The 15,370-nt window shown below is 45.1% G+C and overlaps 1 protein-coding gene across 1 annotated transcript; it reads right to left on the bottom strand.

Annotated features, from left to right (window-relative positions):
• Positions 1 to 6,590: 6,590 nt before the first annotated feature.
• On the bottom strand, positions 6,591 to 14,617 carry LOC120019932 (phakinin-like). The gene is made up of 6 exons (XM_038963343.1): positions 14,171 to 14,617; positions 8,559 to 8,641; positions 8,168 to 8,324; positions 7,648 to 7,809; positions 7,062 to 7,190; positions 6,591 to 6,830 (listed from the first exon to the last, which is right to left on the bottom strand). Exons 1-6 carry the CDS (start codon positions 14,615 to 14,617, stop codon positions 6,591 to 6,593), a joined length of 1,218 nt encoding a protein of 405 aa, XP_038819271.1.
• Between the last annotated feature and the right edge of the window lie 753 nt (positions 14,618 to 15,370).

Below are 15,370 nucleotides of genomic sequence, written 5' to 3'. Positions count from 1 at the left end.
TCAAATTAGTGGATTTGGCTATTTCAGTCGCACCCGTTGCTGGCAGGTGTATAAAATTGAGCACACAGCCATGCAATGTCCATACACAAACATTGTCAGTAGAATGGACTTACTGAAGAGCTCAGTGACTTTCAACATGGCACCGTCATAGGATGCCACCTTTCCAACAAGTCACTTCATCAAATTTCTGCCCTGCTTAGAGCTCCCCCCGGTCAACTGTAAGTACTGTTATTGTGAAGTGAATACGTCTAGGAGCAACAACGGTTCAGCCGCGAAGTGGTAGGCCACACAAGCTCACAGAACGGGACCGCAGAGCGCTGAAGTGCGTAGCGCGTAAAAATTGTCTGTCCTCGGTTGCAACACTCACTACCGAGTTCCAAACGACCTCTGGAAGCAACATCAGCACAATAACTGTTTGTCGGGAGCTTCATGAAATGGGTTTCCGAGCAGGAGCCGAGCAGCCGCACACACAAGCCTAAGATCACCACGTGCAACGCCAAGCTTCAGTTGGAGTGGTGTAAAGCTCGCCGCCATTGGACTCTGAAGCAGTGGAAACGCGTTCTCTGGAGTGATGAATCATGCATCACCATTTGGCAGTCTAATGGACAAATCTGAGTTTGGATGATGCCAGGCGAACGCTAACTGCCCCAATGCATAGTGCTAACTGTAAAGTTTGGTGGAGGAGGAATAATGGTCTGGGGCTGTTTTTCATGGTTCGGGCTATGCCCTTTAGTTCCAGTGAAGGGAAATCATATTTGTTTATTATATTTTATAATATATATTTTCATTTTTTTAACCAATTTCGTGGTATCCAATTGGTAGTTACAGTCCTGTACCATCGCTGCAGCTCCCGTACGGACTCGGGAGAGGCGACGGTCGAGAGCCATGCGTCCTCCGAAAAACAACCCAGCCGAGCTGCACTGCTTCTTGACACAACGCCCGCTAAACCCGGAAGCCAGCCGCACCAATGTGTCAGAGGAAACACCGTACATCTGGCGACCGTGTCAGTGTGCATTGCGCCAGGCACGCCACAGGAGTCGCAAGTGCGCGATGGGACAGGAACATCCCTGCCAGCCAAATCCATATTAATGCCCATGATTTTGGAATGAGATGTTCGATGAGCAGGTGTCCACATACTTTTGGTCATGTAGTGTACAGTGCATTCGGAAAGTATTCAGACCCCTTCACTTTTTCCACATTTTATTACATTGCAGCCTTATTCTAAAATGGATTAATTAAAAACATTTCCTCATCAATCTATACATAATACACCATAATGACAAAGCAAAAACAGGTTTTTAGAAAATTTTGCAAATTTATAAAAAATAAAAACAGATACCTTATTTACATAAGTATTCAGATCCTTTGCTATGAGACTCGAAATTGAGCTCAGGTACATCTTGTTTCCATTGATCATCCTTGAGATGTTTCTACAACTTGATTGGAGTCCACCTGTGGTCAATTCAATTGATTGGACATGATTTGAAAAGGCACACACCTGTCTATATAAGGTCCCACAGTTGACAGTGCATGTCAGAGCAAAAACCAAGCCATGAGGTCGAAGGAATTGTCTGTAACGCTCTGAGGCAGGATTGTGTCAAAGCACAGATCTAGGGAAGGTTACCAAAACATTTCTGCAGCATTGAAGGTCCCCAAGAACATAGTGGCCTCCATCATTCTTAAATGGAAGACATTTGGAACCACCAAGACTCTCCTAGAGCTGGCTGCCCGGCTAAATCACGCAATCGGGGGAGAAGGGCCTTGGTCAGGGAGGTGACCAAGAACCTGATGGTCACTCTGACAGAGACCGGTACTCAGTAATGTGTTGTATTGGATTTTGCCCCAATTAGTTTTTTGCAGTATTACTTTAGTGCCTTGTTGCAAACAGGATACATGTTTTGGAATATTTTTATTCTGTATGGACTTCCTCCTTTTCACTGTCAGTTGAGTTAGTATTGTGGAGTTACTATAATGTTGTTGATCCATCCTCAGTTTTCTCCCATCACAACCATTAAACTCTGTAACTGTTTTAAAGTCACCATTGGCCTCATGGTGAAATCCCTGAGCGATATCCTTCCTCTCCGGGAATTAAGTTTCGAAAGGACGCCTGTATCTTTGTAGTGACCAAAGTGTAATTAATAACTTCACCATGCTCAAAGGAATATTCCATGTTTACTGTCTATCAATAGGTGCCCTTCTTGCAAGGCATTGGAAAACCTCCCTGGTCTTTGTGGTTGAATCTGTGTTTGAAATTCACTGCTCGACTGAGGGACCTTACAGATAATTGTATGTGTGGGGTACAGAGATGAGGTAGTCATTAAAAAAATAATGTTAAACACTATTATTGCACACAGAGTGAGTCCATGCAACTTATGTGACTTGTTAACCGCATTTTTACTCCTGAACTTATTTAGGCATCGCCATAACAAAGGGGTTGAATACTTATTGACTCAAGACATTTCAGCTTTTCATTTTTAATTAACTTGTAAACATTTCGAAAAAAACATAATTCCACTTTGACATTGTTGGGTATTGTGTGTAGGCCAGGGACCCAAAAAAACTAAATTGAATTCATTGTAAATTGTAAATTGTTCATTGTAATTGCTGTGTAACACAACAAAATGTGGAAAAAGTCAAGGGGTGTGAATACTTTCTGAAGGCGCTGTCCCCCAAAGGAAAATCCCATTCTAACCCCAATCTATTTGAATAGAGGACTAGATGAGGAGAAAAAAAAGAGGTCCAAACGCTTTCATGCAGAAGTTTCGATTTTATTAAACTCTGTAGTAAAAACATGGTTTCAAAATGAAACTTTGCACAGATACCTTGGAGAACAACGGTGTGAGAGCTTCATTCCCCAAATGGTCCAAAGTCCTTCCACTAGGGACTAGATGTGTTGGAGCCTGATAAGACAAAAATGAATAATAAGTAGTTCATTTTACCCGAAACAGTATGAAGGACTTGAAAAATGCATAATAAATATATATATATATATTAAAATAGTATGAAGAAAGGTGAGACTGTGAGTGTGCCTTCACTTGCAGAAATTATTTCTGTACCCTATGAACCAGCAACCTACTAGTCTGGAGAACCAGGATTGGAAAAAAAAGACATCTGGAAACATATTAAAATATCTAAATAAATACAACAATTGGAAAATACTAAATAGATAAATAAAATACTAAATAAACACGTACACATAAACCCATGATTAAATTAGAAAAGTAATTGACAATGAATGCATTGATAATGCATTTGTGAGCATTAAAAATATGATAACAAATTCGAAAACTAATGAAGAGGAATTAAATACATTAATATGTATACATTTTCATTATTCATTTATTCGATTTCTGTCACTCCTGGTTCTCCATAATTACAAACAACCTAACAACAACATCTTAGCTAACTACAAAGCTTACGACTTTGCAAGATAGCTTAGCTAATAAATTGCCAGCACCTAGCTTCCACTTGTCAGCTAATTATTTCGCATTCAAATGACCAGGTAATCCAATCATATTGGCAATGTGTCTCAATGTGTCTCCATGCAGCAAAAACAGGTTTTTAGAAAAACTGAAATATCACATTTGCATAAGTATTCAGACCTTTTACCCAGTACTTTGTTGAAGCACCTTTGGCAGCGATTACAGCCTTGAGTCTTCCTGGGTATAACGCTACAAGCTTGGCACACCTGTATTTGGGGAGTATCTCCCATTCTTCTCTGCAGATCCTCTCAAGCTCTGTCAGGTTGGATGGGGAGCGTCGCTGCACAGCTGTTTTCAGGTCTCTCCAGAGATGTTAGATCGGGTTCAAGTCCGGGCTTTGGCTGGGACACTCAAGGACATTCAGATATTTGTCCCAAAGCCACTCCTGCGTTGTCTTGGCTGTGTGCTTAGGGTCGTTCTCCTGTTGGAAGGTGAACCTTCGCACCTGTCTGAGGTCCTGCGCGCTCTGGAGTAGGTTTTCATCAAGGATCTCTCTGTACTTTGCTCTGTTCATCTTTGCCTCGATCCTGACTAGTCTCCCAGTCCCTGCCGCTGAAAAACATCCCCACAGCATGATGCTGCCACCACCATACTTCACCAGAGGGATGGTGCCAGGTTTCCTCCAGACATGACGCTTGGCATTCAGGCCAAAGAGTTCAATCTTGGTTTCATCAGACCAGAGAATCTTGTTTCTTTAGGTGCCTTTTGGCAAACTCCAAGCGGGCTGTCGTGTGCCTTTTACTGAGGAGTGGCTTCCGTCTGGTCATTCTACCACAAATGCCTGATTGGTGTAGTGCTGCAGAGATGGTTGTCCTTCTGGAAGGTTCTCCCATCTCCACAGAGGAACTCTGGAGCTCTGTCAGAGTGACCATCGGGTTCTTGGTCACCTCCCTGACCAAGGCCCTTCTCTCCCGATTGCTCAGTTTGGCCGGGCGGCCAGCTCTAGGAAGAGTCTTGGTGGTTCCAAACTTCATCCATTTAATAATGATGGAGGCCACAGTGTTCTTGGGGACCTTCAATGCTATAGAAATGTTTTGGTACCCTTCCTCAGATCTGACACAATCCTGCCTTGGAGCTCTACGAACAATTCCTTTGACCTCATGTCTTGGTTTTTGCTCTGACATGCACTGTCAACTGTGGGACCTTATATAGACAGGTGTGTGCCTTTCCAAATCATGTCCAATCAATTGAATTTACCATAGGTGGACTCAAGGATGATCAATGGAAACAGGATGCACCTGAGCTCAATTTCTAGTCTCATAGCAAAGAGTCTGAATATTTATGTAAATAAGGTATTTCTGTTTTTTATTTGTAATAAATTTGCAAACATTTCTAAAAAAACGTTTCGCTTTGTCATTATGGGGTATTATGATGTCATTATGGGGTATTGTGATGTCATTATGGGAAGATAGCTGAGGATTTTTTTTTTTTTTAATACATTTTGGAATAAAGCCGTAAGGTAACAAAATGTGGAAAAAGTCAAGGGGTCTGAATACTTTCCTGAAGGCGCTGTATGCATTGTAGGTAGGCCCACATTATTTTAGCGATGCAGGTCCCGTTTTGGATGTGCGTAAAACTCCATGGTCTGCGTTGTTTTAATATTATATGCCCCACAGGGAGAAATTACGGTGCCTGTAAGGGTGACATGACCTATTTAAAACAAGTTGTTTTGTTTAGAATTTGATTAGAATTATTAGTTCTCTTGTTAGGCCTTATCAATAATGAATTTAATCGTGCTTATTGACAATGTTTGTCATGTCCATGCTCAGCCATAATGCAATTTACATTAGGCCTAGCCCCTATATCAGTGTGAATGCTATTAAAGACATACAATTACTTAGAGCAATGTGGACTACAAATGGGTTTAAGTTAACCTATTTAGCAAAGATGGCATAGGTCTACATTTTGTTATTTCATTTCTGTAAGCCATTTAACAAACTATAACGAACTAACATTGGAATTGGAGTTGATTCCAAGGCAATACATAAAAGATCGTAAGTACACAACTTGAAGCAACCACACATGGAGCACGTTCTGATTGGCCAGTGAGGGGCCAAGCCTCGACACACCCACAACGTATTTATTCATCAAAGCCCAGCCCTTTCACGCCAACGCCAGCAAGCGCTCCGATAATTGTGACAGTGAAAATAGCAACAAATATTTCTGACACACCCCTGAACCTATAGCACTACCGCCTGCACTTAGATTTACCATTGTGTTAGGTTAGTTAAAATAGAGCCCAGAGGGTTCTACATGGAACCCAAAAGGGTTCTACTTGGAACCCAAAAGGGTTCTACTTGGAACCAAAAAGGATTCTACTTGGAACCAAAAAGGGTTCTACTTGGAACCAAAAAGGGTTGTCCTATGGGGACAGCCAAAGGACCCTTTTTTCTAAGAGTGTAGCACAAGGAAGATGTTTCCAGAAACACGGAACAACTTCACACACCTCTCACAAGCCAGTCAGATTTCACAGGTGTGTGAAATGTTTGTGAAATTCAAGATCATTGTGATCTGTGTGTGGATTTTATGCTTAAGCAAGAGATTAAATGCCACTGTCAATAATCTCAGCAAGCTGTTCTCCCTGACGAATGCTTCACATTCCGAAACAAGTCTTGAGTTTTTTAAAGATATTGTTCAATTGAACTTGCCACCACAATAGAGCCATTTTGATGTCATAAAGAGTGCCTTGTTCCTCCTTGTGTTTCGAACCGGGCTGTAGACTTTACCTTGGAGGGCCGGGCTGCCATCGGGCTCTGAATGGGGAGGAAGGGGAGTTTGTTTCCCCTCGGGCTCTGATGCACCTGTGCACCTGTTGAGAGGAACACTGTGTCAAAAGAGGTCATGCTATTTCACCCATTGGAATACATTACGTGCAGTTCACCTTCACCAATCATAGCATAAACACAAAACCAGTTTACGACCAGAAAATGTATTTGAATTTTTATGTAACCTTTATTTAACTAGGAAAGTCAGTTAAGAACAAATTCTTATTTTACAATGACGGCCTAAAATGATGTCATTACAACGTCATGTGTCAAATTTTGCCTGCTGGGCTATTAATCTTCTTCTTTGATCGGTTACCTTTGAAGTTAGCTACCCTAACCCTACTCACATGGAGGGGTGGTAGCGGCTCTCCTCCCCGTCCAAGATGCCGTGGTAGGTGCCGATTTCCAGTTCCAGACGCATTTTGTTGCCCAGCAACGTCTCATAGTCGCGACGCTGTTGTTCGACGTCGCCGTGGACGTCGCCCAGCTCCGACTCCAGCTTGCCGATGACAGATCCCAGGTTCTGCAGCTCGATGTCGTGCCAATGCCTGGCGTCGTTCAGGGAGTTCTCCAGACCTCGTTTCTGTTGAGGCAATAAGAACAACACGAAGGATCAGGCCAGAATTCAACCGTAAATACCCACAAAGAAACATGCTTCATATCGCACAAAACAGCAATAAATATTTATGGAGATCTTTGAGTCTTTGAGAACGGGTGTGTTGGGAGGTGTGCCGGCTTTGAAGCAGTTGACCCCCCCGCCCCACCCTCCCACCCTCTCCTGGATCTTACAGCCGGCATCACAATACGTACGTACCAGTGCTCTGATGGACTCAGTTTGGGCCTGCAGACTCTGGATCTTACAGCCAGCATCGTTACACTCTGTCTTCAGACTCTCCAGCTCCTCCTCCTCACGGCTCAGTTTACTGCCCACACTCTCCGCCTGCTGAACTCACACACACACACACACACACACGCACTCACACACATATACACGCACACATATACACACACACACGCACACTCACACACATATACACGCACACATATACACACACACACACGCACTCACACACATATATACGCACACATACACACACACACACACACACACACACACACACACACACACACACACACACATACAAATGTACAGCTGTCAAGCTACATCAAAGAGCAGGTGTGTTTCATTTGTTTTGACTGGCCCTTTTAGTAAACACAATAAACCTCAAGCTGACCTCAGAATAGATAAACAACTGACAGACAAATGTAAAGAAATGTCAAGTACACATTCATCTGTTTAAAAGTAAATTGTTGTATATCCCCCTTGTTTATTCAGGTGTTATAGATTGTACAGATGGGGGGGGGGGGGTATGAATTTGCCACCTGCAGTATGAATTTACCTTGCATTCCAGGTAGGCGTCGGTCTCAGCACGGTTCTTCTCGATGACTCTTTCCCAGTGGGAGCGAATGTAGGCCAGTATCTGGTCCAGATTGGTCTCAATGGGAGCGTTCGGCTCGTCCATCTCGCCACCTGCCATCTGCTTGTAGAGCACCCTCACGTCCTGTAGGGGACAGCAGAACGCCAACACTAGCACACCCTGGATTATTATAATCAACTAATGATCTTGATTTTAGATAACAATTAGCTCGATGAGGTGTAGTCTCTCACTCTATGGAGGCAAATGATTGTCAGTGGAACATTTGTCATAACACTTGAAACCCCACAAGAAAGGAATCCTATGAAAACGGTAGCAGTTAGGGTTTCATAAGTACCGTATTTATTCCTATGCTGGGGGTAAGTAAACTAAATGAATATCCCAAAAATTGTCTTGTGTATTCTAAGTGAGAAAAATCCTGTTAGCTTGGTATTCTGAGTGGATTATCTGGTTTATGGGTTTGATTCCTTTCTGCTGGACCCACCTCCTCGTGGTTGCAGGCCAAGTCCCGAAGCTCAGCCCTCATGCTGTCCATCTGGCTCTCCAGGTCCGACTTGGTCAGGTTGGCGTCGTCAATCACCTTGTACAGAGAGCTGATCTCTTCCTCCATCGCCTTCCTGAACGGCTGTTCATTCTCATACCTATAGGACGACAGAAGGAAACGGAGAAAGAGTGAAACTCGAAAGTCAAGATGATCTTCTAGATTCCCTAGGTTCTAACATTTTTGGGAAGGAGGTGAGGAGAGAGGATGTGAGGGGATGAGGAGAGAGGTTGCAAGAAGAGAGGAGAGGATGCAAGGAGGTGAGGAGAGAGAAGGTAGGGAGAGAGGAGGCGAGGATTCTAGGAGAGAGGATGGTAGGAGAGTGCATGTTCACCGGTCCTTGAAGTCCTCAGCGTTGGCCTGCACATTCTCTGTCTGCAGCATTAGCCTGGCATTGGCAAGGATGGATTCACTAACCTGTGGGGGAGATTTTGCAAATTGTCAGTCTATCCACTACAGCGCAACAGATGCTCTGAAGTCCAACATAAATGGGTATTCTGCATGCATGTATAATAAACTATTACTTGTTAAACACCTTTTATAATGTCTTAATATAACCCTTATGATATCTGAAGTCAAGAGACTCAAAATGTCTTATTTAGGTAGGACCATTATGAGAGGACAGTAAGACCGCTGGTGTATTAGAGGGTTAAAGCGGGTAAACGTCGAATACACACCTCGTTTATTTTGCGCGAGGATTTTACCCACCTATCGCTGAAAACCAAATATACTTTATTCCCCCCTCGAACAGTGATCACCATTAACACACCTATTTTTCTCCCCAAAATAAATGTGATCTCTTTTGAAGAGACTTTCAGTCAGTGAATCAGGTCATCTCCATGGTAACCAGAGACTCTTTCTGCCTTACATGCCTTCAAACTACCGTAAATTATCTTGATGTCCTCACCAAAGGAAATGTCTGCAGGGGCTCTATGCAACACCTTTAAACAATTCCTTTAGGTAAGGGACAATTAACCCTTAATGGAAACACTTTTTATGCAACCTGGGCCCAGAAACACTGCATCGAGGTTAGACTCCCATTCCAAAACTGTCACTTCTAAATGAAAGCGCTATCCAATGCAAAGCCCGCCACAATCTCCAGCTCCGACCACCCACTCAATCAGTGCTTCAACCTTTTTGATTTGATTTGACCTAGTGTCATCAGGTGGCAGGTATAGAACAGTAGAATGTTACATCGCTGTCATCAGGTGGCAGGTATAGAACAGTAGAATGTTGCATCGCTGTCATCAGGTGGCAGGTATAGAACAGTAGAATGCTGCATCGCTGTCATCAGGTGGCAGGTATAGAACAGTAGAATGTTACATCGCTGTCATCAGGTGGCAGGTATAGAACAGTAGAATGTTACATCGCTGTCATCAGGTGGCAGGTATAGAACAGTAGAATGTTACATCGCTGTCATCAGGTGGCAGGTATAGAACAGTAGAATGTTACATCGCTGTCATCAGGTGGCAGGTATAGAACAGTAGAATGTTACATCGCTGTCATCAGGTGGCAGGTATAGAACAGTAGAATGTTACATCGCTGTCATCAGATGGCAGGTATAGAACAGTAGAATGTTACATCGCTGTCATCAGGTGGCAGGTATAGAACAGTAGAATGTTACATCGCTGTCATCAGGTGGCAGGTATAGAACAGTAGAATGTTACATCGCTGTCATCAGATGGCAGGTATAGAACAGTAGAATGTTACATCGCTGTCATCAGGTGGCAGGTATAGAACAGTAGAATGTTGCATCGCTGTCATCAGATGGCAGGTATAGAACAGTAGAATGTTGCATCGCTGTCATCAGGTGGCAGGTATAGAACAGTAGAATGTTGCATCGCTGTCATCAGGTGGCAGGTATAGAACAGTAGAATGTTGCATCGCTGTCATCAGGTGGCAGGTATAGAACAGTAGAATGTTACATCGCTGTCATCAGGTGGCAGGTATAGAACAGTAGAATGTTACATCGCTGTCATCAGGTGGCAGGTATAGAACAGTAGAATGTTACATCGCTGTCATCAGGTGGCAGGTATAGAACAGTAGAATGTTACATCGCTGTCATCAGGTGGCAGGAATAGAACAGTAGAATGTTACATCGCTGTCATCAGGTAGCAGGTATAGAACAGTAGAATGTTACATCGCTGTCATCAGGTGGCAGGAATAGAACAGTAGAATGTTACATCGCTGTCATCAGGTGGCAGGTATAGAACAGTAGAATGTTACATCGCTGTCATCAGGTGGCAGGTATAGAACAGTAGAATGTTGCATCGCTGTCATCAGGTGGCAGGTATAGAACAGTAGAATGTTACATCGCTGTCATCAGGTGGCAGGTATAGAACAGTAGAATGTTACATCGCTGTCATCAGGTGGCAGGTATAGAACAGTAGAATGTTACATCGCTGTCATCAGGTGGCAGGTATAGAACAGTAGAATGTTACATCGCTGTCATCAGGTGGCAGGTATAGAACAGTAGAATGTTGCATCGCTGTCATCAGGTGGCAGGTATAGAACAGTAGAATGTTACATCGCTGTCATCAGGTGGCAGGTATAGAACAGTAGAATGTTACATCGCTGTCATCAGGTGGCAGGTATAGAACAGTAGAATGTTGCATCGCTGTCATCAGGTGGCAGGTATAGAACAGTAGAATGTTACATCGCTGTCATCAGGTGGCAGGTATAGAACAGTAGAATGTTACATCGCTGTCATCAGGTGGCAGGTATAGAACAGTAGAATGTTGCATCACTGTCATCAGGTGGCAGGTATAGAACAGTAGAATGTTACATCGCTGTCATCAGGTAGCAGGAATAGAACAGTAGAATGTTACATCACTGTCATCAGGTGGCAGGTATAGAACAGTAGAATGTTACATCGCTGTCATCAGGTGGCAGGTATAGAACAGTAGAATGTTACATCGCTGTCATCAGGTGGCAGGTATAGAACAGTAGAATGTTACATCGCTGTCATCAGGTAGCAGGTATAGAACAGTAGAATGTTACATCGCTGTCATCAGGTGGCAGGTATAGAACAGTAGAATGTTACATCGCTGTCATCAGATGGCAGGTATAGAACAGTAGAATGTTACATCGCTGTCATCAGGTGGCAGGTATAGAACAGTAGAATGTTGCATCGCTGTCATCAGGTGGCAGGTATAGAACAGTAGAATGTTACATCGCTGTCATCAGGTGGCAGGTATAGAACAGTAGAATGTTACATCGCTGTCATCAGGTGGCAGGTATAGAACAGTAGAATGTTACATCGCTGTCATCAGGTGGCAGGTATAGAACAGTAGAATGTTGCATCACTGTCATCAGGTGGCAGGTATAGAACAGTAGAATGTTACATCGCTGTCATCAGGTAGCAGGAATAGAACAGTAGAATGTTACATCACTGTCATCAGGTGGCAGGTATAGAACAGTAGAATGTTACATCGCTGTCATCAGGTGGCAGGTATAGAACAGTAGAATGTTGCATCGCTGTCATCAGGTGGCAGGTATAGAACAGTAGAATGTTGCATCGCTGTCATCAGGTGGCAGGTATAGAACAGTAGAATGTTGCATCGCTGTCATCAGGTGGCAGGTATAGAACAGTAGAATGTTACATCGCTGTCATCAGGTGGCAGGTATAGAACAGTAGAATGTTACATCGCTGTCATCAGGTGGCAGGTATAGAACAGTAGAATGTTGCATCGCTGTCATCAGGTGGCAGGTATAGAACAGTAGAATGTTACATCGCTGTCATCAGGTGGCAGGTATAGAACAGTAGAATGTTACATCGCTGTCATCAGGTGGCAGGTATAGAACAGTAGAATGTTGCATCGCTGTCATCAGGTGGCAGGTATAGAACAGTAGAATGTTGCATCGCTGTCATCAGGTGGCAGGTATAGAACAGTAGAATGTTACATCGCTGTCATCAGGTGGCAGGTATAGAACAGTAGAATGTTGCATCGCTGTCATCAGGTGGCAGGTATAGAACAGTAGAATGTTGCATCGCTGTCATCAGGTGGCAGGTATAGAACAGTAGAATGTTACATCGCTGTCATCAGGTGGCAGGTATAGAACAGTAGAATGTTACATCGCTGTCATCAGGTGGCAGGTATAGAACAGTAGAATGTTACATCGCTGTCATCAGGTGGCAGGTATAGAACAGTAGAATGTTGCATCGCTGTCATCAGGTGGCAGGTATAGAACAGTAGAATGTTACATCGCTGTCATCAGGTGGCAGGTATAGAACAGTAGAATGTTGCATCACTGTCATCAGGTGGCAGGTATAGAACAGTAGAATGTTGCATCGCTGTCATCAGGTGGCAGGTATAGAACAGTAGAATGTTGCATCGCTGTCATCAGGTGGCAGGTATAGAACAGTAGAATGTTGCATCGCTGTCATCAGGTGGCAGGTATAGAACAGTAGAATGTTGCATCGCTGTCATCAGGTGGCAGGTATAGAACAGTAGAATGCTGCATCGCTGTCATCAGGTGGCAGGTATAGAACAGTAGAATGTTGCATCGCTGAAGACTCAGCAGGAGCTTCTTAACTTAATTCCAGGATATGGTACAGATATTGGACTTGTATATAGCTGACATTCTTGTGTGTTTTATTTCTCATGTGCTTTTCAACAGTCTACAACTGTTGTTTTCTGCACATGTGACATATAAACAGATTTGATTTATCAACCTTGTGAACAATTCCAACAACTCCCTCTCTTCTTTACCTGTCTGTAGATGTCTTCATGTCCTTCTTTACACCTATCTTCCCCTCCTACCTGTCTGTACCCTCTCTTCCCCTCCTACCTGTCTGTACCCTCTCTTCCCCTCCTACCTGTCTGTACCCTCTCTTCCCCGCCTCTCTCCCCTTCTACCTGTCTGTACCCTCTCTTCCCCTCCTACCTGTCTGTACCCTCTCTTCCCCTCCTCTCTTCCCCTTCTACCTGTCTGTACCCTCTCTTCCCCTCCTACCTGTCTGTACCCTCTCTACCCCTCCTCTCTTCCCCTCCTACCTGTCTGTACCCTCTCTTCCCCTCCTCTCTCCCCTCCTACCTGTCTGTACCTTCTCTTCCGCTCCTCTCCCATTCCTACCTGTCTGTACCCTCTCTTCCCCTCCTCTCTCTCCTCCTACCTGTCTGTACCCTCTCTTCCCCTCATTTCTCCCCTCCTACCTGTCTGTACTCTTTCCTCCCCTCCTCTCTCCTTCTACCTGTCTGTGCCTTCTCTTCCCCTCCTCTCTCCCCTCTACCTGTCTGTACCCTCTCTTCCCCTCCTACCTGTCTGTACCCTCTCTTCCCCTCCTCTCTCCCCTCCTACCTGTCTGTACCCTCTATTTCCCTCCTCTCCCCTTCTACCTGTCTGTACCCTCTCTTCCCCTCCTACCTGTCTGTACTCTCTCTTCCCCTCCTCTCTCCCCTTCTACCTGTCTGTACCCTCTCTTCCCCACCTCTCTCCCCTCCTACCTGTCTGTACCCTCTCTTCCACTCCTCTCTCCCCTGCTACCTGTCTGTACCCTCTCTACCACTCCTCTCTCCTCTGCTACCTGTCTGTACCCTCTCTACCCCTCCTCTCTCCCCTCCTACCTGTCTGTACCCTCTCTTCCCCTCCCATCCTACCTGCCTGTACCCTCTCTTTCCCTGATCTCCTACCTGTCTGTACCCTCTCTTCCCCTGATATCCTACCTGTCTGTACCCTCTCTTCCCCTGATCTCCTACCTGTCTGTACCCTCTCTTCCTCTGATCTCCTACCTGTCTGTACCCTCTCTTCCCATCATCCTCTCATTCTCATCCTTCCTTTCTGACCTGTCTTCAGAGGTCCTTCCTTCTCTACTCCTCCCTCTCTCTCTTCCACTTCTCTCTCACTCCCCCCTTACCAGTCTGTACCCTCTCTTCATTTTCAAATCCCTCCTCTCTCTCTTTCTCTCTCTCTTTCTTTCTCTCTCTTTCTTTCTTTTTTACTTACATGTCTGTAAACATCCTCCCAGTCTTGTCTGAGGGGGCCCCAGGCTCCGGCGCTGGACGCCTTACGATCCAGGCAGTGTTTGATCTGCTCCTCCAGCTGCTGGTTGAGCTGCTCCAGGGCGTGCACCTTGTCCCTGTACTCCATCAGGCAGCCGTTGAGGCTCTCGGGGCCCCCGGGGTACTGCCTGCCACCGGTCCCGACCCCGTGGGGCATCACAGGCACGGCCGTGCTCCTCAGCCCCTGCAGGAACACACTGCTGATGCCCAGGGCGCGTCGCGACACGCGCGTGCCCATGCTGGAGGCGACGCCCGTGGGGGCCGTCCCCACAAAGACGCCCCGGGGGGCATTGGTGATGCCTGCGGTGCCAACCCTGGTGTTGGCACTACCTGGGCGCTCCTTGGCGGCAGGTTGGTTCAGGAAGGAGGATCGACGTCTCGGCAGAGGCATGGCCCTTGTTCTTGGACAATGTGGGTATGAGATGGGAGAGAGCAGGGTGTGTGAGTGTCAGAAGAAGGCTAGTCAACCTGCATGGACATCGTTGAGAGGCTTAAGAATCTGTTCGGTGGCCTGATCGTGTCAAACAGCCGTAGTCCCTGGGCGCATGGCTCTTTATTGTGGCCTGAGCTTCTGGAAAGCAGAGGGGCTTATTGTTCTCCTGTGGTGTTTGTGCTGTGATTGTGACTGGGACTGGCTCAGGTTGGTGGATTGGGGCTCTTTGTGTTGTGGCTGCTGGTTGTTCTTTTTTTGGCTGACTCAGCATTGGAGCCCTCTCAGGAAAACTCCATCGAGTGCTGGCTTGCTCGCCCCATCCCCAAGCACACACTGCCACCGATACTTCTGACTGGACAAAATCTGACTGGAGATGCTTCTACCTCCTCTTTTTGTATGTGTGCATGTGTGAAGTGTGTGCATGTGTGAGGTGTGTGCATGTGTGTGTGTGAGGTGTGTGTGTGTGCGTGTGTGTGTGTGTGTGTCTGTGTGCGTGTGTGTGTGTGTGTGAGAGAGAGAGTTCTGAAGTATCCGTTTAATATGACAGACTGGAGAAGGGCCAAAGGAATGTTCAGTGTAGCCTGTTTTTGAAAAGGCCATCAATGGGATATGTTTGATTCAAATAGTCAGTGAAGGAATGAACTGAAATCTGATTTATAAATTGAAAGAAAATGTACTGGTATTTTCAAGGATAATTTTCTCAAATGTTAA

This window comes from Salvelinus namaycush, chromosome 25 (assembly GCF_016432855.1).
Source record: "Salvelinus namaycush isolate Seneca chromosome 25, SaNama_1.0, whole genome shotgun sequence".
Lineage (NCBI taxonomy): Eukaryota > Metazoa > Chordata > Actinopteri > Salmoniformes > Salmonidae > Salvelinus > Salvelinus namaycush.
The sequence above is the reverse complement of the archived record's forward strand: the minus strand, read 5'-3'. Positions and strand labels throughout refer to the sequence as shown.